Source organism: Girardinichthys multiradiatus, chromosome 14 (assembly GCF_021462225.1).
Source record: "Girardinichthys multiradiatus isolate DD_20200921_A chromosome 14, DD_fGirMul_XY1, whole genome shotgun sequence".
Classification (NCBI taxonomy): Eukaryota; Metazoa; Chordata; class Actinopteri; order Cyprinodontiformes; family Goodeidae; genus Girardinichthys; species Girardinichthys multiradiatus.
In genome coordinates, this window is record NC_061807.1 from 7,644,446 (window position 1) to 7,661,340 (window position 16,895).

The following is a 16,895-nucleotide window of genomic DNA, read 5'->3' on the forward strand; positions in this document are numbered from 1 at the left end:
AATGTTTGTGTCTTTGTTTATGCAAGAATGTCTTACGTTGTTTTCATGTATAAAATGATCCACTGGGATAATAATCTGGACCTCAACCCGGCCAGAACCTTTAAAATAAGACTCAGGGGTTCTGATGGGAGGGGGTGGAAACAGGCAAACTTTGGAAGCTCCAAATTTTGCCTGAAGAATTTAACATGTCGGGCTTTATATGGACATTTCTGTCACAGCCATGGCAATAATGAGGACAGGGACTTTAAAGCCCCAAACCAAGGACTTCTGACCGCAGTGAAGTTAGTTTTAGTTTGGATGTTGGATATTCGTGCATCGTGGATTCAGCGGGGTCTTCCTCCCGTTTGACCCGATCCCGGCATTCTGATTACAGGCAGCTGCTCTCTGTCTGCTCCCTCCTCCTGCAAACGCTGGTTCTCTTGAGGACCATCAATAAATGTTAGAACCAAACACACTGTTTCATGGTGGTATTGGTTTGTGTGTTTTGAGGGAAATGTTTGTGGGTCTGAACAGCTGATTTTATGTGTGATCAGCTGGTTCAGGATGTTATTAAATACAGCACCCCCTACCTGCGTGTCATTCAGAAGGCTAATGTGTCCTTTTGTATTCTCTTTCAGCCTTCAGGCTGGTTTATGGTTACTAAATAGTAAAATTAAATTTGGGTTTGACCCGCGCTGCCATTGTGGTCCTTAATATCTAGTAGTATCTCTTGAGTTTTATTACCTTCTTCCTGCACTACCTCTAGAAAACCTTCTCATTTCTCCTGGTCCTATGTCCAATCAGTGAACTGCAGTCTGTTCATGCTACATGTAGTCCCGACTAAGCCCCGGTCGGATCTGCTCAGGAGCAAGGACCAAAAAACTAGGTACCAGTACGGAAACAACATTAATGGAAGTGCTTGCAACACGGGCTGAGTGGAGCAGAGCCAGGCTCAATCAAGCCAGTGGAAAAAGGGCATACCATGCGACTCTTCCAAAGAGGCGGACAAAAGAGGAAATGCACTTGAATGTCTCACTTGCTGGCAAGCTGGACTAATTCTTTAACCTTGACCACAATCTGATGTTTGAATACCCACCGATCGAGAGCAACCACAAAGTTAAATATGATTTACTGTCTAAATAATCCAGTGTTCATGCAATAAGGGGTAATTAAGACAGCCTGTCTTCAACCTTTCTTTCTGTAATACTGCAATTAAGGCAACCTGAACCGGAGATGTTTCTGAAGATACGGTGTCTCTAATCACGTTGAGTGAAGCGGCAGGAATTGCACCACAGAACTCCTTCCAGTGTGTCGACCCAGCATAAACTACTCCCATTACAGCTAAAGAGAATAGCTACAATATTTATTTGTTCGTGCCCACCACCTTTGCCAGACCAGACCAACTTCGCTACCCAAACCAGGGCCCATTGGACCTCCCATTCTCTTTTTCGGAACGGTTCTTGTAAGAGGTGGTATTTGGCAGAGAAAAGAAGAGCATACATTTTCTGCACTAGAATGCAGCAAAGTTCTCCAAGACATGGTTAACAAGCTAAGACCTTAAAGACTAAAGAATAATGACATGGCCCCTTTCTCACCAGACATAACCCTATTGAGAACTTGAAGATCCTTAAACAGTACCTGTTTATGTTCTTTAGTTCATCCAGTTGTTTGCATATTTAGAGTTCTGTTAGATTCATTTCAGTTTTATTTGTGTAGCTCAAATTCACAACACATGTTGTCTCAAGGCTCTTTACAAAGTCAATTCATTCAAACCATACAGATATCAAGTCATGTTCATACATTCCAACTACTCCTAACTATCAAACAGTGCAGTCACACTCACTGTGCACTCACCTTCTCGAGGAGAGCCACCTGCTCGCTGTCAAGGACAACAGCATCTCCAATCTGCCTTGTCTCTGGAGCCAATGCTAGAAGAACCCTGCTGAACCCTGTCTGGTTCAGCAGGGTTCCACATCTCAGCCCTAGCTTCCTCCTGCTCCACCACCCCTCTATACTTCTCCTGCTGCTTCCTCCTCTTCTTTTGTGTCAGAGGATCCTATTACATCAGATCAATGTCTCCTCACCTAATCCAGAGGGTCTGGTCGACGCCCTCCTTCTGTCTTTGCCGTTTTCGCCCTCGCCTCAGGCTTCCGTTTGTCAAGCAAGCTTCATGTCACAGACTTCTGCTCTATGTTCATAAGCGCAAGTTTCTCTGCCGCTCTCCACTGCTCCTTCAGCGTCCTCCTGTGGTCTTCGGCAGGAAATGGCTGCTCCTGTACCCTTTGTGCGGGTTCCTGCAGCTGAACGTACTGCTCCATGCCTCCAAAACACAGCTTCAGGCCAGTATTACTGCAGTTCTACGCGCTTCAGCTCACACCACTGAGGGTCAGCCCAACACCTCCGCCTCTGCCTCCGAGGGTCAGCCTGAAATCTCAGAGTTGTTCTTTGAATTAGGCTGAGAAATCAAAACAAACCCATCAGAGAGATGGCAAATATATTAGGCGTAGCCAAATCAACAGTTTGGAACATCATCAAAAAGAAAGAACACCCAGGTGAGCTCAACAACACCAAAAGACCCGGAAGACCACGGAAGACAAATGTGGTGGATGAGCGAAGAATCTTTTCCCTGGTGAAGAAAAACAACAATAGGCCAGATCAAGAACACTCTCCAGGAGGTAGGTTTGTGTGTGTCAAATTCAGCAATCCAGAGAAGACTTCACCAGAGAGAATACAGAAGATTCACCACAACATGGGCTTGTATGGCTGTCATTGGAACAGGGTTCCCCAAGGGCCCTCTACGCCTCCTAGCAAGCTGCTCCACGACAATGTATTTATTGATGACGTGACTGTGGACAAAAGCAGCAGGATGAATTCTGAAGTCTTCCGGGCAATATCACCTGCTTATATTCAGCCAAGTGCCTCCAAACCCATTGGACGCTCCTTTACAGTGCAGATGGACAACGATCCAAAGCTAATACTGTCAAAGCCACCAAAGTTTTTTGAGGCAAAGAAGTGGAATGTTATTCAATGGCCAAATCAATCACCTGACCTGAATCCGACTGAGCATGCTTTTCACTTGCTGAAAACAAAACTGAAGGGAAAGGCCATAAAAATAAGCAGGAACTGCAGATATTTGGAGTTGAGGCCTGGCAGAGCATCACCAGGGATGAAACTTAACATTTGGTGAAGTCTACGCCTTCTAAACGTAGGCTATGAAAGTCTTCAGTTTAAGCACATCTTGGTCGTTTTATTTCAAATCTATTGTGGTGGTTTACAGAACCAAAAGAAGAAAATTGAGTTGATGTTCCAATATTTATGGACCTGACTGTAGGTGTATTTTATAGTTTATTGGTGTCAGGACCTGCCATTTTGTTGTTTGTTTTTGTTTACTTTGTCATTAAAGGTTTTCCCTGTTCCTTTGATTAGTAGTCTACTTGGTTTAGTTAATATTTGCTTAGATTCTTGTGCTTGTGTCCTTAGATCTAGTTCTTTCGAGAGTTACTATTTATGTTTAGCTTATGTTTAGGTTTCTTTTCCCTGTTCCTCCCCTTGTCCTTAGATCCCCTTCAGGTACTATTTACCCAGAGGTTTGTTTCCCTTTAGATTCTTTGTCCTTTGTATAGTTCTATGTGTTTAGTTCCTCTCTGGCTGTTGTAGTAATTATTGGTTACCTCCCTTTACGTTCTTGCTGGTGTTTTAGATTGTTGGGTGTATTTGGCTTTCGCTTCGCTGCTCCTCCTTGTGAGTTAGTGTTTGTTTATCTTTAGATCTAGTTTCCCTTTGGTTTATTTATAGTTTAGTTTCTCCAGTGTCCCTGTGTCTCCCAGTCTGGTCACCATAGTAACCATTCATTCCCTCAGTCTCCACAGCCAGTTCCCACACCTGTTCCCACTTCTCCTCTGATTACCTTGGCTTCCTCTCATTGGTCCACTCTCCTCCTCTCCCTGCATATATACCTGGTTGCTCTAATTATTCTCTGCTGGTTCCTCACGCCATGCATGCCATGTTTCTCACCTGTTGTCTTCCTGATGTCTCCTGGTTCCTCGTCGATGTTTGACAACTCCTGTAAGTCCTTCATTAATTATTATTAAAGAAGATTAAACCGCACCATGTGGCTCCCTAGTTCTTGCTTGCATTTTGGTCCAAACCAACTCCGAACATTGACAATTGGGTGCTTTATTTTTATTTAATTTATTCAGAGTTTTGCTAAATTTTAATTTACAATATTTTGGTGATTATGAAATATATAACGAAAATAAATAAAAATATAATACAATAAATACAAGTTAAATATATCCTACTAGGGTTTTTTATTTATTTTATAAATAAATTTGGTGATGGACCTGTGCCAAAACTGCCTGTGTATGTTCCTACTACTGAACTTCACATGGTGGGGGATACACCAACACAGGTCCTCAAGATGTAATAAAAAGAGTTTATCACACAGCTACACACTTACACAGAAACACAAACAGGTACCCAATAATTCAGCTCAGGATATGCATTTACTGTAAATCGATTCCCTCAAATCTAACCTTACTGTGACTTTAATACACCTGACAGGTGTGATTACATCTAATATTTCCTAATTATGACCAGTTTCTGATCCTTCTGGAAACCAGTGGATACATCATCGATTACAAGAATAAATTAACATAATCACCATCTTTTCTTGGTTTGGTTTTCTGTGGTTTACTCTGGGATATTTTGACATCGCTGTATGTGATTTCATCTTCTTCCTTCCTTCGTTTATTGTCTGAAATGAACCCAAAGTAAACATGAAGCTGTTTCAGGCACATCTGAAAACTACCTGTCTATGAAATGCAGTCATATGTTGTAACCAAGACATTTATTTCACCTTTAGGTTTGCTGTGAACATGTATCAGTAGTACAACCAGGAACACCAGGAAAACCAGAACACAACCACATGTGATGAGAGTCACCAGAGGACTGGAGGGAGAACCAGAACCTGACGAGTTTGTGGAGACCAAGATGCTGGTGAGTCTCTCTAGAAAAAAGATAGCTACTAAATAAGTGTCTGACTGTAAATATCAACTCTCAAACAATTGAAGTATTGCTTCAACTTCCTCACCCTTGGCAGGACTTGTGGTAGGTGGAGAGGTGGTTGGAGGTTTCTCTATATTAAAGATACATGATGATAGTGTCATGTTGGATGGCTTTTTATTGATTTTTAGATATTTTCTACATTCAGTGAAGCTGCTGACCTGAGACAGAGATCCAGCTGGATGGAGACTCTCCATGACCACTGATGAAACACTTGTAGAGACCTTCATCAGAGCTGGTCACATGGTGGAGGGTCATGTGACCTGCAGACTCAGTCCTGATGAGGGAGCCATCTTTAATGAAAGCAGCTGGGAGGTTGGAGGGAGTCTTTGTTTGACAGCTCAGAGTGACGTCATCTCCCTCCATCACAGGGAGGACAGGACTCTGCAGGATCACTGATCCACCTCAACACAGAGACAAACTACAGCATTTCATCCATTTCCACACAGCTTCATCAACACTAACTCCACAGTCTGATCTTACCAGAGACAGTGAGCTGGATGCTGCTGCTGGCTGCTCCCTCTCTGGACTCACACCAGTACACTCTAGTATCATCTGTTTCCATGTAGGTCATCTTACAGGTCAGACCATCAGGTACTCCCCATCCATCTTTACACTCAGACTGACGTTTGGTTGTGTTTCTCCTCACAGTCCATCCAGCAGAGCTGTTGTCCTCCTCACAGCTCAGAGACACAGAGTCTCCTCTAAAGAACTGAGATCTGCTGGGACTCACAGTCAGACCAGCTGAAATAAGGAAATTCACTGTTCATGTTTTTATGTATATCAATAAATTTCTCACGGTCTGTGACAACCGACATATTTATTTATTTACCTTTATTTAACCAGGAAGTCCCACTGAGATTAAAAACTCTTTTACATTTGACCTAAAACCGTTTACCGGGCCACCTGCCCTCTCTATTGAACATGAACTACTAATTATCTATGTTGCTTCATTAGCTGAGAGAACGGATACGAGACGTTTATCTGACAAACTGTGAATAATGTTTACTCACCCTGCAATGTTGTGCAACACAGTAGCAACACTCCAGCTAAAAAACAAAGTTAAAGGATTCAGAGACAAAACAACAGAAAGGTAAGAACTACTAAAGTGTAATAAACACACTGCTGTTGGACGTTAGACTAGAAAATGAAACCTAAAAAGAATGAAAATAGCTTCTATAGACAGAGAAAAGTTACCTACAGAGCAACCTCAGTGGAGCTGTTTCCTCCATCCTGCTACTGGGGATCTGAGATCAGCTCTGACCAGTTTATAGTGAGTGAAGCCCCGCCCCCTCATGTGTCACTGAGGTGTAGTTTCTTGTCCATGTGTCTAAGTTTGGACATCATTTCTGATGAAACCATCACATGAACTCCCCTGAAGCATAATACACGCTACATTCGTCCCTTTTACAGGTCCAACCTAAAGCTCCAAGTTTACTTTAAATCAAATAAACAAGAATGAAAACACAGACATTATTGTAGTAGATTAAAAAGACACATTTTCATAAATAAAAGTGGGAATGGATTAATTGCCAATAAATGTTGAAACATTTTTTACATTGTTTTATTTTTTATTATATTTGTTAATATATTTTCCCACAGACTATATTCTCTTGCACTAATCTACACACCACCAGGTACCTAAAAACATACTTGATTGAAAATCTGCACCTGCTCAGCCTCTGAGAGTCCAATTGTAATGCTGTAATGCCTGCCAGTAGGGGGCGCTGATTCTGAGCACAGAAAACTTCTAGCTGTGACAAACTTATTTCCATTACTGAAAAAGTAACACTGTTTATTTCTCTGTTCTCTTGCAGGGAGAAGGTCCTGGGTTTGAACCCAGGTCTGGGGTCTTTTTGGAGTTTGCATGTTCTCCCTCTACCTGTGCAGGGGTTCTCTCCAGGTACACCGGCTTCTTCCCACAGTCCAGTAGCATGACAGTTAGGTTAAAAGTTTCTCTAAATTGCCTTTCAGTATGAGTGTGTGTTTGCATGGTTGTTGGTCTTTTGTCTCTCTGTGTTGCCCTGCGATGAACTGGTGATCTGTTCAGGGTCCCTGTTGCCCAAAGAGTGCCGGAAATAGGCACCATTCCCCCCAATAGTTTTTAGGTCTCACCACAGATTCTCTGTTTCAGTAAGGTCTGAACTTTGACTAGGATATTCTAACACATGAATATGTATTTAGATTTGCTGTCTTGCTTGAAAGTGAACCTCCACCCCAGTCTCAAGTCTTATTCCAGGACTCCCTGGTATTTTGCTCCATCCATCTTCTCATTACCCCTAACCAGCCTCCCTCTCCCTGCTGAAGGAAAGCATCCCCACAGCATGATGCTGTCACCACCATGTTTCTCCCTGGGGATGGTATGTTGATGTTCATTGTTAGTTTTCCCCCACACAGTCTTTTACACAAAGGATAAAAAGGTCACTTTTAATCCGATCTGAGCACAACACATATCTGCACGTTTGCGTCGTCACCTACATGGCCGGTTCTGAGCGTTTTTTTTTAACAATGGGTTCCTTTTTGCCTCTGGTCCAAAAATGGCCAGATTTGAGTTAACAATGAATAGCTATCATGTCCACAGATTCTTCCTCCTGAGCTGTGGATCTCTGCAACTCTTCTAGGGATACCTCATGGCTGTTTCTCGGATTAATGTCCTCCTTCCCTGCCAGTTTAAGTGGACCTTCTTGTCTTGGCAGGTCTGCAGTGGGTCCACCAACTCTCCATGTTTAGATGATGTCTGTCACATAAAGTCCAAACAAAATATATGGACGTTTGTGGCTGTAATATTGCCTTTTAAATAATAAAGCATCATAATTAAAATACTGCATTAGTGGAGACTGAAGCTGAAGGGATACAATGAGAAGTTAACTTGCTATTTAGACAGTGTATTGGAGGCAGGGAAGCCTTATAACAGAGACCTAGATTAGTGTGAGGTCAGTGGTTCAGGTGTAAAAATATACAAATGATTTTTGGCACAAATTATCCCCAATTACAGAGCAGCTAAATCATCACCTCTATCCTCACTGCGCCCCAGGGCAGCTGTGGCTACTATGTAGCTCACCACTGTCAGTGTGTGAATGTGTGTATGAATGATTGTAGTGGAAAGTCCTTTGGGGTCTCTGGGGACTTTATAAAGTTCAGGCCATTTACCATCCTCATGTTTGGGCAACTGGGTAATTATTGTTTTATCAATTGTCTAAATTTAGTTTATGTTTCATATTATGTTCTGTTCCTTCATAAACTGTATCATTTTACTAAATAGGAAAACATATTCTTTATTTTTTCTGTTTTGTTTTGGCTAAAGGGTTTGTATCCATTTTTTTAAATAAAGTTAATTTACAGCCCACTCTTGTGGCTGCTGGACGTTAGGACATTTACCGCAGGTCAGCAGCTCGTCCTGTTTGCTGCCTTAAATCTTATTTCCTACTCTAAAAAGTATTTTTGGTGAAAATTAGACTACACCATAACATAGTGATTTTTTTTTTTATCTTTTAAAATTTTGAGGAGAAAAAAGAGACATTTAGCTATGATTGTTTGAGTTTCATTTATTTTATATTTTTCAAAAGGATACATCTATTTTTAAGACCGCCATATAAGATTTTAATGTAACCTCACCCTCTTTTTTATCAAAATAAAATTGTTGCCCTTATTAAAAAAAAGGTTTAAACCTTGTTGCAATTTTCTTTTTAATTTAAGCACTGGAGTATTATCCGTGTTAATTGTAACTTGGTAAATACATGTTTTTCTAGTGGTTTTTATAATACTCTATTTTCTATTCTATTTACCCATTAAACAATAAATGACATACTACAACTCTGTAATTAAATTTGAGATAATTTTTGTAGAAAAGCAGAAAAATAGTACAAGCTTGGTACCGAGGGCCCAATCCTTCTCCTCACGTGGATGAAGAAGCTGGAACCCTGAACAAAGTAACACTCCTCATTATATACTCTAGACTCTGCCTTGGGCTGCACGGTGGCGCAGTTGGTAGCACTGTTGCTTTGCAGCAAGAAGGTCCTGAGTTCAATTCCTGGCCTGGGGTCTTTCTGCATGGAGTTTGAATGTTCTCCCCGTGCATGCGTGGGTTCTCACCAGGTACTCCGGCTTCCTCCCACAGTCCAAAGACATGCCTGTTAGGTTAATTGGTCTCTAAATTGCCCTTAGGTGTATGAATGAGTGTGTGGTTGTATGTGTGTTGCCCTGTGATGGACTGGCAACCTGCCCAGGGTGAACCCCGCCTCTCGCCCATAGACTGCTGGAGATAGGCACCAGCTCCCCTGTGACCCACTATGGAATAAGTGGTAGAAAATGACTAACTGACTGCCTTGTTACATGAGACCGAGCACAAACCTCAGTGTTTCAGTAAATTTATGTGTCAACCTGGAGCAGCTTTAACTGGACTGAGCTGTGTGGTCAGTGGGTTTGATGAAACCTAATCTAGTGTGCGTGCAGCAATAAAACTTCTAATAAAACATTTAATAAGCAGATTACATATTTTCCTTCTTGTGTTACTGTAAGGAGACATTTTAAAAAAAACATGGTGCATTCCATTTGTACTTGGAAGTTGGAATTTCTGACCTCTGAGAAGAAGATTTCAACTGGAACACCCCCAGAAATCAGTATTACGAGTCTGAAGGTCGGGTCTACGCAACCATACCAGACTTCTACATTCAAGATGGCTGCTTATCGCATCAATGGTAGTAAAATATTCTTATTTTGACTGTTTTTAGCGGTTCTTTATCATTTATGTAACATTTAGTCTGTCGTACACGTACTACTTTTCAGTATTTACAAGCCAAGATGTCTCAATACTTTTTAAATGCTTGAAAGAAGAACAGCGTTACTGTTAATGTTATTGTTGAAGGCACCAAAAACAATGTTTTAAAACTTCTTAGATAACTACGATACTACGATCATTCATCAGCTGTAGAGGTAAAGTAGTAATATTTGAATAGCTTTCACATGGCACCTAGTTAGACTTAACTTAAAGATCAATACAATAAATAAAGCAATACATGAATGTACATCTGATGATGTAATGACAACACGGTTAACAGGGTGACATGCATACAAACCAAAAATAAAAAAATTAAAAATTGAAATCCCTACCTGATGCCCTGATTGAACTGAAGAGCAGCTCCAAGTGATCTTGGCTAAAGCGATAGGTTCAGACGTACCGCCGTCCCTGAAGTTGTTCAGAAATCATTAACATCAGGGTGTCAATGTGGATGATAGATCCCAAGACTGAGGGGTACCTTGACAAGAAATTGTTTTGTCAATGTTATCATGACAGAGAAAAATTACTTTAAGACAGCACTAAATGACTTTCACATTTACAAATCTAAAAGCAACAAGGAACAAAAGAAAAACAAAACAAAATTGTTAAACATACCATTATGATGCCTTAAAAACTGAAAGCACTGAAGTCCAACAGAAACAAAACAGAAAACTGAAAAAAACATCAGAACCAGAGAACAGTAAATCATATGAACTTATGATGTGGAGTAAAGAATAGATTAGATAAGCAGTCTGTTGGTTGTAGCTAAAAGATCTTCTGTAGCTCTCTGACCTCCAGCAAAGAGTAGTATTGTGTGAAAGCACCAGTTGACATCTTTACAATATTCACTTAATATCATTAAAGCCTTGGTCAGAATTCAAGATCAAAATTTATTTTGCCTCACAGAAACCTGGCTGCAGCAAGAGGATTATGTTACTATAAATGAGTCAACTCCTTCAAATCATTTCAATTTCCACATTCCTTGAAATACTGGGTAGCAAACATCTTTCAGTCCGCTTTATTGATTCGTCCCAGACGAATCAATAGCTACAACTCTTTTGAATATTTAATCCTTAGTTTTCCTCATCCAAATTGCAAAGCACTAAAACCACTTCTGTTTGTTGTTTTGTACCGTCCACCAGGCCCTTACTCTCAATTTTTAGATCCCTTTTCAGACCATTTATCTGATTTAGAGTTAAATACAGATAAGGTTATTATAGTAGGGGATTTTAACATTCACGTTGACGCTGAAAGTGATAGCCTAAATATAGCCTTTAATGCCATCTTAGACTCAATTGGCTTTGCTCAAAACATTAACAAACCTACCCACCTTTGTCTTCATTCTCTGGACCTTGTGCTGACATACGGCATTGAGTGTAAAGAAATAAAAATATTTCTTCATTTCAGATTATTTCCTATTGAAAGTACTCCTGGATCAGTGCTTCTGTGTTCTCTTTGTGTCTCTGCTCTGTTCTCTCAAACCCCCAGTCGGTCGTGGCAGATGGCCGCTCACACTGAGCCTGGTTCTGGTTCTGCTGGAGGTTTCTTCCTGTGAAAAGGGAGTTTTTCCTCTCCACTGTTGCTACATGCATGCTCAGTATGAGGGATTGCTGCAAAGTCAACGCCAGTGACTGTCCACTGTCTCTACATGCTCATCCAGGAGGAGTGAATGCTGCAAGTCACTGACTGGATGCAATCTGCTGGGTTTCCTTAGATAGAAAAACGTTTTATCCAATTTGAAAAATAAACTGAATCTAACTTCATTGTTTGATAGTTAGGATTAACTGAAATATTCGAACCTGATTTGAAATCTGTATGATTTGAATGAATTAACTTTGTAAAGTTCTTTGAATTGGCGCTATATAAATAAACTGAATTGAATCGATTGCACTATTGTAAATAGTTTATTGATGTTCATGTTGTCTTTCTACATTCTGTTTTTTTGTATCTTGATAAAAAATATTTGAATTTGTGTTCATCTGTTCTGTTCATCTGCTGTGTTTGTTTTTTTGCAACAACCAGTCACAGCCCTTAGAAGACAGCATGACACCTAGCAACAAGGTCAACAACATAACCTCTAAAATAGGAATCTCTGTCGTCTTCTCACTCAAAGTTTCTCTCAGCAGAGACCTGAATCACTCTGAAGCTAGGAATCCTTGCCAGGAATTTTTAGGCTAAGATAGGAGCTCTCTGAGAGACTGAGAATCTTTGTAAATGCGGGTCCTGAAGATTTGACTGCATGTCCTGAAACCTAAATTGTTAAAGATGGAATATTTACTCCTTATAGAAATTCATAGAAATTCATCACAAAAAACGTGTTTGGTTGAGAAAATACATTTACTGCCTCATTAAAACCAGAAGAAAAAAGACAAGAAGCACAAAGAAAAAGCTCAATATTCCAGTTTCCTCTGTGTGTTTAATAATTTCTGATTTCAGAAGTGATGCTCTGTTGTTACGGCAGTGCTGATGTCATCATTGTTTTCATCCAATCCCCGCTCGGTCTCAGTTATCACCGTTGAGACAGTAAGGTTTTTCCCTGCAGTCAGAAGTTTGAATGTTAATATAGATTAAACACCATATATTTATAATCTCAGTGACAGCAGACACTGATTGGTTGATCAGAGATTGTCTCACCTGTGGATCTTTGTCGATACAAAGACACCATGAGGAGAGTGGAGATGAAGTATGGACAGAACACCACCAGGTGGCAGAACACCCTCAACACAAGACCAGAGGGGGCTGAGATAGGGGGAGGGGCTGAGATAGGGGGAGGGGCTGAGATAGGGGGAGGGTCTTCAGTGACGCCAGTAGCAACGGTGGGCGGGGCCACGATTGGAGGTTTTTCTATAGACAGAATCCAACCTGGTCAGTTACCTCTGGACTAATGCAGTTTAAAAATGAGAAGAAGCCGCTGACCTGAGACAGAGATCCAGCTGGATGGAGACTCTCCATGACCACTGATGTAACACTTGTAGAGACCTTCATCAGAGCTGGTCACATGGTGGAGGGTCATGTGACCTGAAGGTTCATTGTTGATGAAGACGCCATTGTTATAGAAAGCAGCTGGGAGGTTGGAGGGAGTCTTTGTTTGACAGCTCAGAGTGACGTCATCTCCCTCCATCACAGGGAGGACAGGACTCTGCAGGATCACTGATCCACCTCAACACAGAGACAAACTACAGCATTTCATCCATTTCCACACAGCTTCATCAACACTAACTCCACAGTCTGATCTTACCAGAGACAGTGAGCTGGATGCTGCTGCTGGCTGCTCCCTCTCTGGACTCACACCAGTACACTCCAGTGTCCCTTGTTTCCATGTAGGTCATCTTACAGGTCAGACCATCAGGTACTCCCCATCCATCTTTACACTCAGACTGACGTTTGGTTGTGTTTCTCCTCACAGTCCATCCAGCAGAGATGTTGTCCTCCTCACAGCTCAGAGACACAGAGTCTCCTTCAAAGAACTGAGATCTGCTGGTACTCACAGTCAGTTGAGCTGCTGGAATAAAAAACCAATAAGACAATAATGTTTAATATTCACTTCACCAAAAGACAAATTCAACACAACTACAGGTACTTCTAAAAAAATTAGCATATTGTGATAAAGTTCATTATTTTCCATAATGTAATGATGAAAATTTAACATTCATATATTTTAGATTCATTGCACACTAACTGAAATATTTCAGGTCTTTTATTGTCTTAATACGGATGATTTTGGCATACAGCTCATGAAAACCCAAAATTCCTATCTCACAAAATTAGCATATCATTAAAAGGGTCTCTAAACGAGCAATGAACCTAATCATCTGAATCAACAAGTTAACTATAAACACCTGCAAAAGATTCCTGAGGCCTTTAAAACTCCCAGCCTGGTTCATCACTCAAAACCCCAATCATGGGTAAGACTGCCAACCTGACTGCTGTCCAGAAGGCCACTATTGACACCCTCAAGCAAGAGGGTAAGACACAGAAAGAAATTTCTGAACGAATAGGCTGTTCCCAGAGTGCTGTATCAAGGCACCTCAGTGGGAAGTCTGTGGGAAGGAAAAAGTGTGGCAGAAAACGCTGCACAACGAGAAGAGGTGACCGGACCCTGAGGAACATTGTGGAGAAGGGCCGATTCCAGACCTTGGGGGACCTGCGGAAGCAGTGGACTGAGTCTGGAGTAGAAACATCCAGAGCCACCGTGCACAGGCGTGTGCAGGAAATGGGCTACAGGTGCCACATTCCCCAGGTCAAGCCACTTTTGAACCAGAAACAGCGGCAGAAGCGCCTGACCTGGGCTACAGAGAAGCAGCACTGGACTGTTGCTCAGTGGTCCAAAGTACTTTTTTCGGATGAAAGCAAATTCTGCATGTCATTCGGAAATCAAGGTGCCAGAGTCTGGAGGAAGACTGGGGAGAAGGAAATGCCAAAATGCCAGAAGTCCAGTGTCAAGTACCCACAGTCAGTGATGGTCTGGGGTGCCGTGTCAGCTGCTGGTGTTGGTCCACTGTGTTTTATCAAGGGCAGGGTCAATGCAGCTAGCTATCAGGAGATTTTGGAGCACTTCATGCTTCCATCTGCTGAAAAGCTTTATGGAGATGAAGATTTCATTTTTCAGCACGACCTGGCACCTGCTCACAGTGCCAAAACCACTGGTAAATGGTTTACTGACCATGGTATCACTGTGCTCAATTGGCCTGCCAACTCTCCTGACCTGAACCCCATAGAGAATCTGTGGGATATTGTGAAGAGAACGTTGAGAGACTCAAGACCCAACACTCTGGATGAGCTAAAGGCCGCTATCGAAGCATCCTGGGCCTCCATAAGACCTCAGCAGTGCCACAGGCTGATTGCCTCCATGCCACGCCGCATTGAAGCAGTCATTTCTGCAAAAGGATTCCCGACCAAGTATTGAGTGCATAACTGTACATGATTATTTGAAGGTTGACGTTTTTTTTATTAAAAACACTTTTCTTTTATTGGTCGGATGAAATATGCTAATTTTGTGAGATAGGAATTTTGGGTTTTCATGAGCTGTATGCCACAATCATCCGTATTAAGACAATAAAAGACCTGAAATATTTCAGTTAGTGTGCAATGAATCTAAAATATATGAATGTTAAATTTTCATCATTACATTATGGAAAATAATTAACTTTATCACAATATGCTAATATTTTGAGAAGGACCTGTAGACTTTTTCCTGTTTTATGTCCCTCAACATTATCTAAAACCTGAGTGAATCTTTTTTAGGTTCTTTAAGATCTGCTCATACATGAAACTGAATATTATAAAAAGTAAAACTATAAAAAATAAGGCAGGTCCACATTAGTGGGACAGATAGACGTTTACTGACCTTGGTTTGTTGTGCAGCACAGCAGGAAGGTCAGAGCTGAAGGAAAAATGAATCTCAGGTCAGTTGGAGCTTTAGTCAGATTTAGGAGCAGAAGCAGCAGGATTTTAAACACCAAGAAACATCCAGCAGATGAGACTCACCCAGCAGCCTGTGGACAGATGTTCCCTCCATTCTGCAGCTGGATGAAATGAGACCAACAGCAGTTTGACAGACAGTAAAAAGCTCCTCTTCCTCTTTTCTGTCCACTACATGTCAGAGGCTCTGAGAGCTATTCTCTGCAGCACAAAGCAGGAAACACTCAGATACAAGAACAGAGGTGACAAACCCACACATTTAATCTCACATGAGAACAAAGCAGCAGGTAGAGGAGATTATCTCTGCTTTTACTCAACTGTTTTAGATTTTGTTGCAAACCTTCTGGCTTCAAACATGTGAGGATAACATCAACCACTCTACCAAAGTTCAAGAACATCATGAAGGATTCTCAAGCTGGATTTGCATTAGATGCAGCAAAGCTGCTCCATTCCAGCTGTATTGTACAGTGGTGGTGGTGGGTGGATGTGGGGGGTGGTGGGTGCTGAAAAGAAAAGTCTCACTTTCTGAGAAATCAGCTTCTTTGGAGAGAAAGAGAGACAGCTGGGATGTTTTAAAAACATCATCAAGACTTACTTGTCTGTTTTTACTTTGGACGTTAGTATTTTGTGATAATTCTTTTCTTCTACTAAGACAGTTTAGGACACATATTGCAGATTTAAGGAAGTTTACATGAAAATGTAAAAAAATGCACAGTAACATAAAGATAGCACACTTACGGTCCAATTTCTACAGTTTATCTGCAACACAAAAGTAGCTTTGGGGTTTAATTACTCTTTAAGCTTCAGGGATGCATTGTCGGGAAACAAACATAATTTAAACGCCTAATTAAAAAACTGAAACTCGGGAATATAAAGGTTAGGTTGTCACTCAGCTAAACAGGACACTCACTTAAAAATTCAGATGTGTTGTCATCTTAGGCATGACCTCTGAAAGCTTCTCTCTGACCTCATGCTCTGACCAAATCCTTTGTTCTTCATTTAAGAGAAAAACTCTTAGGGTTAACGCTAACCCTAACTGACCTTACACCACGCAAAACCAAATCATAGCCGGGCGCTCAAAGAACAGTACAAATGACTCTTTGGTCAGAAATAAAAGACATCTGCTGCTGCTCTGCATCAAACTGCGTTTCTAACTCTAAATGTCACATCTTGGTTTGTCCTTTTTCTCTTGAGCATTCTCTTGTTTTCAGGGTGTTGTTACACCTAAGATGTTTGGTCTATTTAAAAGAAATTCCAGTTCGTTTCCTCCCTTAGTTCAGTTTGTTTGTGTGAACTCAGCAATCATACTAGGCTGCAGACCAAGACTATCTACACATGCACAAAGCTGAAACTCCCGGCCTTTTTTTTTTTACAAAACTTAATTCACAAACACGCAGTCTGATTTACAAGCACAAAATATTAATGACTGGAATTTGTGCCCATAGGGGTGGGTGGTCCTGCTGGCGGAGGGCAGAGCTCCCCCTGGATAATGGTAGGTGAAACACTGGCCTTGTGCCGGTGGAAATCCAGCGTTCTTTCCCTGCTCTCATTTGCCTCCATATCTTTGACCAAGTTTATGTCTATTCCCTTTTTGCCTTGTCCATGACGGATCTTTACTGCTATTCTGATATCTAGACATTGACCCTAAGTACCT

At 41.3% G+C, this 16,895-nt stretch overlaps 2 protein-coding genes across 2 annotated transcripts in view; both read right to left on the reverse strand.

Moving 5' to 3' along the window:
• LOC124880995 overlaps window positions 1-5,861 on the reverse strand; it is a 36,922-nt gene extending 31,061 nt beyond the window's left edge. Inside the window, exons 1-5 of the mRNA XM_047386471.1 lie at window positions 5,843-5,861; window positions 5,578-5,787; window positions 5,205-5,447; window positions 4,838-4,987; window positions 4,643-4,735 (exon numbers count right to left, since the gene is read on the reverse strand). Of these exons, the coding sequence (XP_047242427.1) occupies window positions 4,643-4,735; window positions 4,838-4,987; window positions 5,205-5,447; window positions 5,578-5,787; window positions 5,843-5,861 (715 nt within the window). The remainder of the gene's footprint in view (window positions 1-4,642; window positions 4,736-4,837; window positions 4,988-5,204; window positions 5,448-5,577; window positions 5,788-5,842) is intronic.
• Window positions 5,862-12,138: 6,277 nt separating this feature from the next.
• Window positions 12,139-16,895, reverse strand: part of LOC124880593 (Fc receptor-like protein 4) — a 29,789-nt gene continuing 25,032 nt past the window's right edge. Inside the window, exons 8-13 of the mRNA XM_047385862.1 lie at window positions 15,308-15,442; window positions 15,168-15,203; window positions 13,059-13,322; window positions 12,737-12,979; window positions 12,455-12,664; window positions 12,139-12,356 (exon numbers count right to left, since the gene is read on the reverse strand). Coding sequence (XP_047241818.1) covers window positions 12,253-12,356; window positions 12,455-12,664; window positions 12,737-12,979; window positions 13,059-13,322; window positions 15,168-15,203; window positions 15,308-15,338 — 888 coding nt within the window. The 5' untranslated portion in view covers window positions 15,339-15,442 and the 3' untranslated portion in view covers window positions 12,139-12,252. The remainder of the gene's footprint in view (window positions 12,357-12,454; window positions 12,665-12,736; window positions 12,980-13,058; window positions 13,323-15,167; window positions 15,204-15,307; window positions 15,443-16,895) is intronic.